Raw genomic sequence first — 16,003 nt, 5'->3', positions numbered from 1 at the left:
ATTTGGGCAACTTGTTTATTTATTTTTTATGTTTATGTTGTTAATGTTCACAGATGTGGTCTCGGAAAACTGCATTACGTATAACTTCGAGCTGAAGGGATGCAGTCGAGCAGAAGAAGATGTAACGTTTACGTGTCGGGTGAAAACTCTCCCGGAATATGAGATGAAGACAACAGTGACCATATTCAGAGCAAGTAAGAACTCAACGTGTTATGTGACAACGACGACGTCTTTGTCCACTCTCCTAAAAGAGATTTTTTTTTTTTTATTAATACTATTATTCATTTATTAATGAATTCGTCGTGTTTGAAACGACCCTCTCTTATTAAGAGTCCGTCTGCAACAATACTCCATATGGCAGTGGACGAGAAGGCGACGTGTCGAAGCCAGGATGTGAACGTGACCAGGAGGGGAGCAGGACCGCGGTCTGCGTGGAGAATGGAACTTGGAGGCTCCTGGAAGACACCTGCATCGTAAAAGAAATCAACGATCTTCTGACTCAATCCCAGGTAGAGAAAGCCTCTCTATTAACACATTCTGCGCCAGACCCGGGTTAACTCGCCATGCGTCGGGCGCCAGACCCGAGATTTCTCTGGGTTTTGGTCATTTATTCCTTTATTCGATATTTTTATTCATTATTCATCCACGGACCTCTGTGTTACCGTAGGGAATGAGTCTGAGGTCGCCAAAGTGCAATACCGGCCGCATCCCGCTAGACGGCGGTATCGAGCACCCTTTGTAACCTTGTATCTTTGTAAGCCTGTGTAATGGCCATACGTCTCCGGGGCTGATAACCGTTTTTAGTGTTCAATACGAATGCCGCTACTGACAATCAAATAATCAGAAATGACCCCCCCCCCCCCCCCCTTTCATGCATTCATGATGGAACATAATACCTATGATATAGATTTGATTTAGAAATAATAGCGTGTACAGGCAAGAAACGGCAACGTCTATGCAGGAATTGACTTATAGGGCTATAACTCAGCATTTCATGAATTACCTTAGACCGCTCTAAAACCATACTTATATTCACCACGGTATAACACGGGAACGTATGGATGGAAAAATCTATAAAACTACATTCATTTGACAAAAAACAACAACAACAAAAAAAGACCATTCCTTCCCCCACCCCCACCCCAGGACCCCTCAGGACCAACACCCCGACCCCGCTTCGCCGCTAGATCATGGCCTTAACTTTCTCTGCCGCTGAGGCCCATAGTTCAATGTTGGACTGCCCAACTTTAATCACCCGAACCGTGGAGATCTCCATATGAATTATATCCAAAAGTGTCAGAGACCATTATTGATCATTCGTAAGTTTCTCAGGTTGTTTCCACCTCATGGCTATCAGTTTCTTGGCTGCTGTAAAGCCCGCCAGAACTATTCTTTTTTGCTACATGGAGGCCAGCAGCAGTGAAATATAAATTAGGAGTAGCGTTGCTGCTGTAAGTGGGATTGTCAGGTTACACATGTTTGAAGGTTTAGTTGTTATAGTTTTCCAGAAACGAGCTACCGGTGGGCATTCCCAAAACATATATAAGTGCCAGTGGCCCTCAGAGCGCACAAAGTGCACGAGAGTCAGCCACCAACCCCATAGCACACAGTTTCCTAGGCGTGAGATACGTTCTATGAATATAATTTAAATGTATTTGCTGGCGATTAGGGTTACGGGAAGCTAATGTAACATTAGTCCAAATATCATCCCAGTCAAACTCAGGGTCTAGTTCTGGCTATGTCCTCTCGCCAGACTGTATCTAATGATAGGTTTTTATATGTGGATTTGATTAAGAGTATATAGAAATCTGAGCCAAACCCTCTTGAGGTTGTTCTGTCTCTGATGAGCAAAAAATCGGGTGTGGATGTAGTGTTTGAGGCCACGGAACGCCATGCGCCCTCAGTTGTAAGTAGAAGAAGAAGGAGACGCCGGGGGGGGTCACAAAAATATCTTAGTTCCTTAGTGAAATCCTTTCCTTTCCCACTGAGGGTTGTTAATGGGTTTATGCCCAATAAGTAGTTGTTGGTTATGAAATATTGGAGAGTCGAGGTTCCATGGGCACTTGACAGCACAATACCTCTGTACATTACGCCATGTTTGAATCACATGGAAGATGATAGGACCATTATTGTAATTGACATTTTGCGATAGGGGTGTTGGAGTATACTACAGTACATCTTGTAATCTTTGCGGAAAGACTACTGCTTCCTCTAAGGTACGCCATGACACAGCAATTTCGGAGTCAAACCAGCTTATCTGAGTCTCAGTGAGAAGGACCATAAATATAATTTTAAAACAGGGATTGCTAAACCCCCATCCTGTTTCCTACGTTCTTTTGATTCTCTGACGTTTGTTGTTCCAGAGGAATTTAGATATCATAGTTTGTAGCTTGCGCCAGTGGTCAATTGGAGGGGGTAAGGGGAACATTGAGCTAACAAAGTTTATCCTGGGCAGTATGTTCATTTTCATATGGATGCTCGGGCTTGTAATGAGTCTATTGAGATCCTGGAGTATTTTGTTATAAGTGCCTGTAAAGTTATATCTAATTGTCTGATTTAGGGTGGGGAAAATCTCGATGCCTAGGTATTTAAAGTGTTCAACTATAGGGATGTCGGCCGGTAGTTGCCACCTGGCTCTGCCCACCTGTTCAAGACTTCTGGAATTCCGTCATCAATACACTATCCCGGGTCATGAGCTGCAGCATTCCTCTCTCCCTCTCCCTCTGCCTACTCGGGGATACTACTGCTATCAATTTATTAATCCAGAACACCAAACCCCTGCTCGTTTCCCTAGCTGTCCCCAAGAAAACTATCCTCTTAAACTGGAAGACAAGACAATTTTTTAATACTGGGCAATGGTTGGGCCTTCTCTCAAATTACATATCACAGGAAACAATCTCAACCGTGGATCACATCGAAGTCTCACAGTTTAATAGCATCTGGGAATTGCTCGTGGATAATCTAGGCTCCTAATCACATGAGATTGACCTGTGAGCCATCCGCTCCACAACCCACCCTCCTCTCAATCCCCCTCCTCATCCACTCCACAACCTGCCCTTCTCTCAATCCCCCTCCTCACCCACTCCACAACCCACCCTTCTCTCAATCCCCCTCCTCACCCCCTACTTTACTTACTCCCCTCTCTGCCCCCCCCTCCTCACCCGCTACTTTACTTACTCCGCTCTCTGACCCCACCCCCCCCTCTCCCTTGACATGTGTATTCATTGTTGTCCTTCATTGTCCTTAGTTGTAATTTGTTTGGCAATGTCTAGTCTGAGTTCCCCCCCTCCGAGAGGGCAATGAAATGTCACTATTTTTCTTATTTTACTACACTTAATTTTTGACAGAACTGTGGCCGAAGTTATATTGTTCTTACTGTTGTCAATTACATGCAATAATCTTTTATTAGGTTTTCCGCGGCTAAGCGCCCCTGAATAAAACCGGTTTGATCACAGTGTACTAGCATCGTCATATACTTTTGTAGACAGCGGGCCAAGACTTTGGCAAATATTTTAAGGTCGGCACCAAGAAGACTTAGGGGCCTATAGCTACCAGCCTACCACAGTCGTTCGGATCCTTGTCCTTTTTGAGTAGTAGAGATATAAGAACCATGTTTACATCCCTCGGGGAAAAAAACCTTGTTCAATGGAGTGTTCAATCATCTCATGTAACAATGGGCCCAATGGGTCCCAAAATGCTAAGTATAATTCGGGTGGGATTCCATCCCGGCCGGCTGCTATGCCCCTCTGCATCTCAGTGATTGCTTCTTTAAGTTCGATAAGAGTGATCGGCTCCCCCAATTCGCCAGGCCTCCTCCTCGGATAACCTCGGTAGTTTAAGCCCGCTGGTAAACCTTTTAAATTTAGATTGATCAAAATTTACCTCTGAACTATATACATGCGAGTAAAATGATCTGCAGGTGTCATTCATCTTTTTTTAATTCGTTGTTACTACTCCTAGTTGAGTTCTGATTTGAGGGAATATCCGAAAATGTATCGCTCGCACGGATTCTCATTGCGAGTAAATGGTCTAGAACCATGGAAGTAGTCATTTTGTCTCGTCCTGTGTATTAAAAACTCAGAGCATTGTCTAAGAATGTAATTTATTTCTTTTTTAACCTCTTAACCTCTTAACTCATTCACTGCCAGCCATTACCCGTATCCCGTTCTGACTGGGCCATGCTTTAAAGATAGGGGTGCGTCACCTTGTTTGTAGAGCTATATCTATATTCTATATTATAGCTATGGAGACAATCCCTGCCTGCTTCAAGATGTCTACCATCATCCCTGTACCGAAGAAACCCTCCCCAACAGGTCCAAATGACTACAGACCGGTGGCACTCACCTCTGTGGTCATGAAATGTTTCGAGAGGCTGGTCAAGGACCACATTTGTGCCTCCCTCCCCAGTGATATGGACCCTATGCAATTTGCATACAGGACAAACAGGTCCACTGACGACGCGGTCTCCCAGGTACTGCACAGAACTCTCTCCCACCTTGACCGTCAGAAGGGGGGCTATGTGAGACTGTTGTTCATTGACTACAGCTCAGCGTTCAACACCATAGTCCCCACCAGACTGGTGGACAAGCTGATCGAGCTAGGTCTGAGCTCCGCCCTGAGCGCCTGGGTACTGGACTTTCTGAGTGAAAGACCCCAGGCGGTCAGGGTGGTCGGTCAGACCTCCAACACCATCACCCTGAGCATCGGGTCCCCCCAGGGCTGTGTTCTAAGCCCCCTGCTGTACTCACTCTACACACACGATTGTGTGGCCAAGTTCAGCTCCAACTCCATAGTGAAGTTCGCAGATGACACGGTGGTGGTGGGGCTGATCTCGGACAACGACGAGAAGGCCTACCGGGAGGAGGTTGAGGTACTGGAACGTTGGTGCCAGGACAACAGCCTGCTCCTGAACATTGGTAAAACCAAGGAGCTGATCGTGGATTATAGGAGAGGACAGCAGGAGACACACACCCCACTGATGATTAACGGGGCTACCGTGGACAGGGTGAGCAGCTTCAAGTACCTGGGGGTCCACATCTCAGAGGATCTGACATGGTCAACACACATAGACACAGTAGTAAAGAAAGCGAAGCAGCGCCTCTACCACCTGAGACAGTTAAGGAAGTTCAGAGTATCGGGGAAGATACTCCAGTCCTTCTACTCAGGAGCTGTAGAGAGCATCTTGACCGGAAACATCACTGCCTGGTATGGGAACAGCACGGCACAGGACAAGAAGGCCCTACAGAGAGTGGTGCGCTCAGCCGAGCGTACCACGGGTATTGCGCTACCTACCCTGCAGGCTCTATACAACAAGAGGTGCAAATCCAGAGCCTGCAGGATAATGAAAGACCCCCACCACCCCAATAACAGCCTGTTCCAGCTGTTGAGGTCAGGCAGACGCCTGCGAACCCCAGCTACTAGGACGGAGAGGCTTAGGCTAAGCTTCTTCCCCCAGGCCATCAGAGCCTTGAACAATGAACATTGAGAGACACAGAAAACTGAACTATCCACACACAAGCACACACAAGACACGCACGCTGAGCACGCTCACACACTAGCAGCCACTTTAACACTCATGCCGCACACACGCACACTTATGGCCAGAGGAAAGGCCACTTTAAATTAGTAAAACAACAAGAACAGTGTATTGCACTACTAAAGCTACCTAGCATGTCCTATATGCTCTGTAAATACTATGTACAGATACCGAGATGGCACACCATGTTACCTGTTTATTGCACTGTTGTTTTTTATTGGATTCTATTATATGTTGTACCACTGTATTTTTATTGGATTCTATTATATGTTGTACCACTGTATTGCACATCGTCGCGGGCAAGACCAGCCACATTTCATTGTATACCTGTATGCCGTGACAATTAAAACTCTTGACTTGACTTGACTTGACTTGAATACTATGGTCATTTGACAGTCAGTATCTTCTGTCGTACATGCAAAAAAGAGATAATTGTTTCATGTATACGTTTGCACGTTATCCCGTGGTGAATATTGTATAATTTAGGAGTGATCCGGGATAATTCCTGAAAAGCTGAGTTATAGGGCGGTACGTGAATTCTGTTAAAAGCATTGGCGTTTCATCCCTGGACACGCTACTATTTCCAAATCAAATGTATATAATAGGTATTATGTTTCATCATGAATGCATGAAAGGGGGGGGGGGGGGGGGCGTTTTTTGATGTTTTGATCGCCAGTAACGGCATTCGCTTTGAACACCACACACGCTGATCAGCTGGATCGATATGAAATCATTGTAGGATCAAGGTGGAATTGACGTCAGATAGTCCTTACCTTTGATCTGGGTTATTCCAAAAAGAATATTCCAATTGTCTGATCGTGATTTCCAGTATTGATGTCCCGACATAATCCGGCACAACACATGCATCGAGTGTCCTGGACACGTTTCAATGTGATCGGGTAAACCGCTAGGCTTGCCTGGATGAAAATTCTCCGCCTGGAGGGGTTTAGATGTAACACACAGTCTGGAACAGGGTTTACTGCACTCTCGATACTGCCACCTAGCAGGATCTGGCTGGTACTGCACCCTCGGGTCCCAGTATGCCTTTTAACTGCAACATAGAGGTCTGTGACACTGAATAGAATATTAAAATCGAAAAAAAGGAAAACGGACCAAATAACGTATACGTGATTGCCATTCAACGGTTGTCGAGCAAACACGTATATATACGTGGATGGCACAGATTGAGTTAAGCCCGCCTAAAAATACATACCTAAGTAAATGGAAGATTGCTCCGCTTCTACAAGGGTCCATTTGCATGTTCTTGGTATCTATGGACCTCAGTGAATGTATTCCCAGTGTCAGAAATAGTGTGTCTATTACTAGGCTTGCTTAAATTGTGATGAAACAAAGGAGAATATAAATTATGATTTGTCTTTGCATCTTTGACAGTGAATAACACCATGCTAAAAATGACCAGACATGGAAAACTGCTACTGAGCTTGTTCAGTACCTTTTTGAGATCACGTGTACAGAAAATCTAAGAAATTTAATAAAGGGAAGATGATTAAACAGAAGGTTTTGTAGTTACAGTACTGAATTCTGCCATCCGGACTCATGCTATTTGAAATATTATTATAGAATATAGAATACCAGGGCTCTCATTTATCAATGCTGCATACACACAGATATGTGTGTATACCGTGCGTACGATCATTTCTAAGCAAAGTGTGGGATTTATCAATTTGAACGTGTGCTTGAGATTGTGCATATATCTACGCACAGCTCGGACCATGCGTACATGTCACCAAGCGGTAGAATGGGAAGACTGCAGACGGACGGATTAGAGTTCCAACAAAGACGTGTTCGGTATGACACGTAATTAATTATAGTTCATTGCTATAATTGCTAACCGCCGCTAACCACCACTGCATCGTGCAAAAAAGGGGCTAGTTTTGCATAACATGCCTGACGATTGCATACCCAAAGTAATGTGAGATTTATTATACTTTATACTTATAGCACATGCATGAGTCTGGTCTCTTTTGAAAGGAAACATTCTGAACTTTCGTCCACAAAAAGAAGAATCACTCTGAGTGCTAATGTAATAGAGTTAGAGGTTTGAACACACTGAAGTAAACGTTTTGTTTACTCACATGTCTGTTTACTTGTTGCCAGATGCCTGTTTTTGAGTTCCAGCTGAGAGGTAGGAGCTGGGAAACATAACGGTTCCATAGCCTGAAGTCTTATCTACAGTACAGGTCCAAAGTTTATAACAATCCCATGGAAAACTTGCGTTTTACAAAGGTTTTTGTAATTTTTGTTCATTTGACATGATTATCCAAAATGGTCGTCCGCTGCCATTGATTCCGAGGCACTAGTCAAATTCGGCAAATTCTATTTTCCAACAATATATTGGTTGATCGGCAAAAACGCAGTCCAGAGCCGGCAGATGAGGGCAAAGTGCTCCGACGTGCACGTGCGCGAGTGACTGCCCATTCGATGTTTAAGAGGCTAAAATGGTCTAAAAAAAGTATCTGTTTTTAGCAGTGTACGATGTCCCTTACAAACTGTTTAATTCCTTTAGGTTTTAGAAGAAGAGGACGTCCCCGAGTTTGTTGCCGACCTTAGCACCGCATCAGTAGGTTTACAACAAAACATCACAGATTCCACTACGACCATATCTTCAATTGTTGAGATCTTGGACACGATTGCAAATGTTACCACGAAAGTCAGTGAAGTTGTCATGGAAGTAAGTTGAAAAGCCTTCATTGATATACACTGCAATACACCACTGTAACATATCATGCTGGAGATGGTTGGCACTTCATTACTACATGTGCTTTGCATGCAATCTTGATATAAAGATGTATTACGTTGTTCCACCTTTACAATTAAATCTCTGTAATCCATAGAATATCCTGGAAACGGTTGATGTCCTGATCTCCGACGAGGCGAGAGACTCCTGGGTAACTCTGAATGCAAATGAAACCCGCAACCTCGCCTCAACGTTTTTGGATTCACTGGAGGCGATTACGAATGTGCTTGATGGGGAGTTTGCTATACAAACAGAGCGCACCATACTGAACCGAACCACATTCAACAACTCGTTCAATGCAGACATCAACTCCAGCATTGTCATCAACATCCCTGACACCAACATCACCAACCTCTTCATCACCACCATCACCTTCTCCTCCCTCAATAACATTCTTCCCGCCAGGAACAGCAGCTTCGATGTCGGCAGCGCCAACAGCACCAGCAACGAAACGGTCTATGATAACGTTATCAATGCCTTTGTCTTGCTGATCAAGGTCAACGCAACGATTAACAATGTAACCTTCAAGTTTGACAAGTTGAACAGTTCACTGACAGAGAGCCCACAGTGTGTCTTCTGGAACTTCAGTCTTTTCAATAATCTGGGTGGATGGGATGATGAGGGGTGCACGTTTGTGTCTGATATAGATAACATAGTCACCTGCAACTGCAACCACCTCACCACCTTCTCCATGCTCATGTCACCGTTTGTCTCAAACAATCCAATTGTCGCAGCGATTTTATTTTACATTACAATCATCGGAGTGGCCTTATCGCTGGGAAGTTTAGTCGTTTGTCTCGTCATCGAGGCGTGCGTCTGGAAGGCCGTGACCAGGAACAGCACGTCCTACTTGCGGCACGTTGCCATCGTGAACATCGCCGTGTCTCTGCTGATCGCGGACATCTGGTTCCTCGTCGGAGCGGCCATATCGGACCAAGACCCCACGCCGTTTGGTCCTTGTAATGCGGCAACGTTCTTCATCCACTTCTTCTACCTGGCCATGTTCTTCTGGATGTTGGTCACAGGAGGGTTGCTACTCCACACCATGAGCGTCTTCTCCCAGATGTCGAGGTCCGCCATGGCGGGTATAGCTTTCGCGGTGGGCTACGGAGCCCCTCTTATCATCGCGGTTGTCACTGTGGCGTCCACTGCCCCCGGAAATGCCTACATCAGGGACGGTGAAATATGCTGGCTCGATTGGTACAAGGCAAAAGCACTCCTGGCCTTTGTGATACCGGCCATGACCATCGTGGTCGTTAATATATTCATCCTTATTTTTATGATTTTTAAAATGATGACAAGACGAGGTGTGGCGGGGTCAGAGGACAGGAACGCTGCGATGGTGATCGTTAGAGCGCTCGCTGTTCTGACGCCTATCTTTGGTGTTACCTGGGGTCTTGGAATTGGAACCATGGTGGATCCAACAAATGTTGCAATCCAAGGACTGTTTGCCTTCTTCAACTCACTACAGGTAGCTTTGGATATATATATACTGTATATTAGTGCATACAATGATGAGTGTAAAATTATAATATAGAAGACACGCAATCTCTCACATGATGACTGGTGGCTTTTTGTAATTCAACAGGGTTTCTTCATTCTGGTGTTTGGAACACTTCTTGATAAAAAGGTATTTCAACTAGGACTGCTCTATATATCGATGACCATAACCGTATCTGTGATTTCTATATTGGTATTGGTATTGGTAAACTTGAACTTGGTATCAGTCCGATGAGCAAAACTGGGCAGATATATGAACCATTGCACTGAAGAACCATATAAGTCTGTTTAAAAGAATATTTGGTCAGCCCATGTGTTTGCAGTTGTGAAGTTAATCTAAATAACTTGGAGTGTGAATGTGATATATCACAAGAAACTACTCAACCTCATCTATGAGTGAACACAACACTCTAACATACCATCTTTGGACAATAAAGTACTCCACCTCTACTGTCTTATGGTAATATGGGTTATTATCAGCCATAACAGAAATGTTAATATCAGTTATCGGTATCAGCCAAAATGTTTGGTGCGTCCCTATAGAAAGTTATTTCAACCATTTTCTATGGTTATATTAAAGTGTTCAATAAATAGTTAAACTAAACGATTGGTCTCTTCTTGTAGATTCTCCAAACACTCGCAGGAAGGCGCCAATCTGCAAACACATCATCGTCCAACCAAGGTCGCACCACGGTAACCACGTTTATTTTCTTCTCATTTTCGATGTTCTGAAAAGCTAAACATGCCCTACTGTCACACATGATCAAATTAGGAAAATAAATATAAATGATCTACTAATGATATTTGCCTTCATTCCCAGTTAATTATGTATCTGTGTTTTTATGCATCAATCTATAGAACACCAGTGCTGGATCATCCTCAAGCGCTGTGCAGAACTTCTTCCGAAGAATCAGAGGAAGTAAGACCACACTGTCTAGCTGAATGAACTCTGGTTCTGATTGATTGATTGAAAACTTTAATTACAGATTGCAGAATGGGTACAATACAGTACAGCTCAATACTAACAACTGCTAAGAGGATGCAGACCAGAGAAATACTTTTGTCCTGTTTAGACATACAAATATATACGGTACTGTGTAAGAAAAAGAGATCATAAGAAAATAATATACATCCGAAGGGGAAAAAACTGTACCTTGGCGGGGGATGGGTGCATGGGGGGGTGATTTTGACATTTACCGTTTAACCCCACCATCACCAAACCTCTCCCTCTCTCCCTCTCCCTCTCCCTCTCCCTCTCCCTCTCCCTCTCCCTCTCCCTCTCCCTCTCCCTCTCCCTCTCCCTCTCCCTCTCCCTCTCCCTCTCCCTCTCCCTCTCCCCCTCTCTATACACCTGTCTGTGGATATAATATCCTGCATAATCCTTTTTACATATCTGTAGATACTATATATCTGTACATATCCCTTACCTACTCTTACTAGTTACGCTGCTGGCCAGTATGACTTACTACCATAGTGTCTTTATACCTGTATCACTGTACATATTAATACTATATCTATATCTGTACATATCCCTTACCTACTCTTACTAGTTACGCTGCTGGCCAGTATGACTTACTACCATAGTGTCTTTATACCTGTATCACTGTACATATTAATACTATATCTATATATGTACATATCCCTTAACTACTCTTACTAGTTACGCTGCTGGCCAGTATGACTTACTACCATAGTGTCTTATACCTGCATCACTGTACATATTAATACTACATCTATATCTGTACATACATCTGATTAGCACTATTACTCAGTAGTACTGATTTATGTATTGTATACCCAGTTTAATCACCTGTATTGCACTTTACTGTTACATTTGCTCTCTGTTTGGATGTCAAACTAGATTTCCGTTGTACTGTACTTGTGCTGTATGATGACAATACATTTTAATCGAATGTAATGTAATGTAATGTAATGTGCCTTGTTCTTTCTTCCAGATGTGTACAACGTTACCCCCTCATCCCGACGTTCCGGCTCAACTTCCAACACATGAGCTTTCTAATTGTGCAACCACTGTGAATGGGCCCTAATGATACACACCTCAACAATCCTTTGTACAGCCTGTTTTAATATGAAATCATCCCTGTATGTATGTAAACAACCTTTTATTCACCTTTGGCCCGCGGCAATAAATCATCTGAATTTGAATTAGAAACGTTGTTGTCTGGCTGCACGTTTATTCCTTGCTGGCTAAGCCAGAGGGGGACCATTCTATCATTCTGTCTTTCTTCCCTCCAGTTAGCAACCTCAATGCACTGTGAATAATCCTTAGAAATGTACATAGAATATACGACACTTTCAAATCACTGCAACAATATTTGTGTCTACCTAATCATAATAATCATAACTACTTACCTCATACTATAGTCTACCCATATGTATGATAGCATGTACAATAGTGCTGTATATACCGTATATATATTTATATTTACTGCACACATCTATATATATATATATATATATATATATTATCAGTATATAAAGGAATCAATAAAGGAATATCTTATCTTAAATGTGTTTGTTATGATGGATGTTGACACTCGTTGTGAAAGTCAGATCAATATTGAGGGATGTTTAAGTAAAAAATAAAGTAATAAAAAAACTAGAAAGAAACGTCCATACCCATGTTTAACTGAAGCAAGAAGATCATGTCCTTTATTAACATGTATGAGATGAGGCAAACCATGACACTGTACACGTTCATTATTTTTTCAGACTCTTTACAAATAATTATAAAACCGTACAGTATAAAACCGAATACAATAAAAATTATTTATTATATATTAAAGGTCTTGTGTTACCAGATCAACATTGCTTTAAAAATGTGTTTGGCAAAACTTTTTTCATCTCTATTCTGGTAAAACCACACATAGCCGTAGGAAAGCACACAAGTGCATAATGTAATAATAAAAAAGGAACAAAATTCCACATGCAGCGTCTTGGAAAAAGGGCCTGAGAAGAATGCCTCTTAAGAAGGACAAAAGAGAGGTGTTCCAAAGATCATTTGCTTAAAAGGTTAATGAATTCAACACAGGCAACGGATGAGTGAGAGAAGATGAATGATTATTAATGCTCCGACTAATTTAGAACGCTACACTCTCAAACTAAGTACGTAACGCGGCACCGGTTAACATTTTTATTTAGAAACACGCTACACTCTCAAGCAAAGTTACACAACACTTGCATCGTCGTTACTTATGGCGGACGTGTGAGCTTGTGCAAGTTTAACATGAGAGCGACCTTTCCTACTGGAGATAACCATTCAGCGCTAAAGGAGACGGTGTGAGACACCGTGAGAGCAGTATCTACAGTAGCTAAACAGTGAATGTCTGTATACAGTTGTATTTAAAAAAGAACATTTGCAATAGGTGAATAGCTCACACGTGGAGGTGAGTTTGTATGCATAGTGTAAACTGGGCCGGTGACATCACACTGCTCTGTCAGCACCCCACCTCTGGTTCTTACTTACAAACCTTGAATATCAAATAGACTTAGGCCAAATAACATTTGTGCTTTATTATTATTATTATTATTATTATTATTATTATTATTATTATTATTATTATTATTATTATTATTATTATTAGGGCTGTACCAAATGTAATAATTTTTACATTCGAAGCTTCTATTGAAGTTTTCAAACGAAGCTTTGAATGACATATTTTATGAAATCATAAAAAATATATATAATAATCCTCAAACAAAATCCTCAATTTGAATAAAGTGATTCATCTGATCAAATTTGTTTTTTTTGTATTAAATTAACTTTCTTTAATGAATATAACTCGTCAGTTTCGTCAACATAAATAATCCAATCAGGGCTCACGGTTGGTACGGAAGTGATGGTGACGTCTTGATGGAGCGCCGAGCGGATGCAGACGGGCTACATCATTTATGATAAATGTAACTGTGGCCATTATATGGTTTCATCATTTATGTTATTTCAGTTTAAGTGTAATATTTGAGAATGTATTTATGTTTCATTTCTTATTTTCTTTATTATTTAATTTGCTACAATTTATAATATATTCATTTTGACGTCTGGTCATATGTGGTGTCCCGTTAGGCTGCTGTTGTGTTGTTACATTTGGGTCTGATTAAGACACCTGCGAGCAAGCGGCAGGGATGTTGGGAGACTGGGACTCATTAAAACACCTGCGAGCAAGCAGCAGGACAGAGACGAGTTGTACAGGCTCTCTAGATTCGAAGAGTGTACGACTATGTGTAGTGTACCACTAAGACTGTTACCAAGAACAGAAGAACAAGACCCCTTTGTTATGTAGCATGCAGCCAACGAGGTAATTAATGTTTGTTTGTATTTTGCTTTTCTGATGTATTGTTTTCATATCGTGTATATTATTGTTTGTGTTGACCTGACGCAACGTATATGTTTCTGTTTAAGTTTTCACGGTGGATTGGAGGACCAAGCCTTTAATAAACCCGTCGAAAGGAAACCACTTGTGTCTGCAGTGCTTGAAGGAGTTACAATAAATGTTTTATTAAACATTTTATGATGAGTCATATACTATATAATACTATAATATTAGTGTAGCCTAATCTTTATCTGCAACTGTGAAGAAAAACCCCCTTGGTTTAAACAGAATGAATAGACAAAAGAAATAAATAAAAAAATATATAATTATAATGTTGATTTATAATTTGAATGTCAACGTTATGAATGAAGCTTCAAACTATTTGGTACAGCCCTGATTATTATTATAATTTGATTCCATTTTAATGTGTGCCTAAGGATTCATATCTATATATTATAGGTACCCTGGTAACGAGAGAGAGAGAGCCTGCAATATATTTACCACAGAAAAGCGATATAATTAAATGCCATGGCATAACAAGCTGCAGATTCAACATGAATACAATATCCAAAACGGGCTCAATTCCAATCATAAATATAACGTATGGCGCTTAATCTCTTGCGTGATTCCGTGCGCCTGCATTGTTGTGACTGGGGGGCAACGATTTAAAGGGAAAATCCACCCTAAAACTGAATTGACATTGTGTGCTATGTGCTGTTCTGATTGTTGGACACGGTTAAGTCAAGTATCTATAAACACAGACAACCGTCTTCCTGAGCAGGAAATCAGAGACTAGAACATGTGATGTCATCGAGTGACACCTTTTGGAGATGGTTCATTAACCTGTGACGTCCTCGAGTGGCACCTTTTGGAGATGGTTCATTAACCTGTGATGTCATCGACTGGCACCTTTTGGAGATGGTTCATTGGCAAAAAATTAGTGACAGACATTGTGGGCTCATAGTTGTTTGAGCTATTACATAGACCACCGCAACACTTCCGCGTTACATTGAAATCGGGGAGGATAGCGGTGGGGAGCATATGAATGAATGTGGACTGTTCCATCAGAGGGGGGAGCAGTGGGAGCACACTCTCCGCTCCACTTCCCCGGGTCCACCATGAGCCGCTGCTTGGCCTCCGCCAGCTCCCCGCTCAGACGCTCGTGTTCGGCCCGCCGCTCCCGCACCCACTGCTGCCGCTTCTCCAGCATCCTGAGCCTGGCATTAAAGTAGAGGAGACCCTGACGGAGAGAGAGAGAGAGAGGGGGAGAGAGGGAGAGAGAGGGAGAGAGGGAGAGGGAGAGAGAGGGGGAGAGAGGGAGAGAGGGAGAGAGAGAGGGAGAGGGAGGGAGCGAGAGAGAGAGAGAGAGAGAGAGAGAGAGAGAGAGAGAGAGAGAGAGAGAGAGAGAGAGAGAGAGAGAGAGAGAGAGAGAGAGAGAGAGAGAGAGAGAGAGAGAGAGAGAGAGAATGAATGAATGAAAACTTTATTTAACAGATTGCAGAATGGGTACAATACAGTAGTGTACGGCTCAATACACACAATTGTTAAGGGGATGCAAACCAGAGAAAGACGTTTGTCTTGTTTACATCAGGGTCCCCTATTTTCAATTCATAGTAGCTAGTGACATTTATGACATACACAACATACATGACATCATGAGAGAGAGATTCAAATGCATTGTCGTCATACAGCACCACAAAAAGAGGTTTTGGCATCCAACCAGAGTGCAAAAGTAGCAGTAAAGTGCAACAGTGATATCCAATGTACAGCAGCTGATTAAACTGGGTATAAAATATATAAATGAGTAGCTACTACTGAGTAATAGTGCTGCAGACAGTAGATCTTTATTAAAATGGGGGACCCTGGTGTAAACAAGAC

At 42.4% G+C, this 16,003-nt stretch overlaps 1 protein-coding gene across 1 annotated transcript in view; it reads left to right on the top strand.

Moving 5' to 3' along the window:
• LOC311228175 (uncharacterized protein) overlaps window positions 1–16,003 on the top strand; it is a gene marked incomplete at its 5' end in the record, with an annotated part of 85,444 nt that overhangs the window by 46,400 nt on the left and 23,041 nt on the right. Inside the window, 9 exons of the mRNA XM_084314086.1 lie at window positions 54–194; window positions 331–509; window positions 8,064–8,228; window positions 8,392–9,765; window positions 9,883–9,924; window positions 10,419–10,487; window positions 10,653–10,713; window positions 11,750–11,779; window positions 15,194–15,353. Coding sequence (XP_084170212.1) covers window positions 54–194; window positions 331–509; window positions 8,064–8,228; window positions 8,392–9,765; window positions 9,883–9,924; window positions 10,419–10,487; window positions 10,653–10,713; window positions 11,750–11,779; window positions 15,194–15,353 — 2,221 coding nt within the window. The remainder of the gene's footprint in view (window positions 1–53; window positions 195–330; window positions 510–8,063; window positions 8,229–8,391; window positions 9,766–9,882; window positions 9,925–10,418; window positions 10,488–10,652; window positions 10,714–11,749; window positions 11,780–15,193; window positions 15,354–16,003) is intronic.

This window comes from Notolepis coatsorum (assembly GCF_963971535.1).
Source record: "Notolepis coatsorum genome assembly, chromosome: 5".
Lineage (NCBI taxonomy): Eukaryota > Metazoa > Chordata > Actinopteri > Aulopiformes > Paralepididae > Notolepis > Notolepis coatsorum.
The sequence above is the reverse complement of the archived record's forward strand: the minus strand, read 5'-3'. Positions and strand labels throughout refer to the sequence as shown.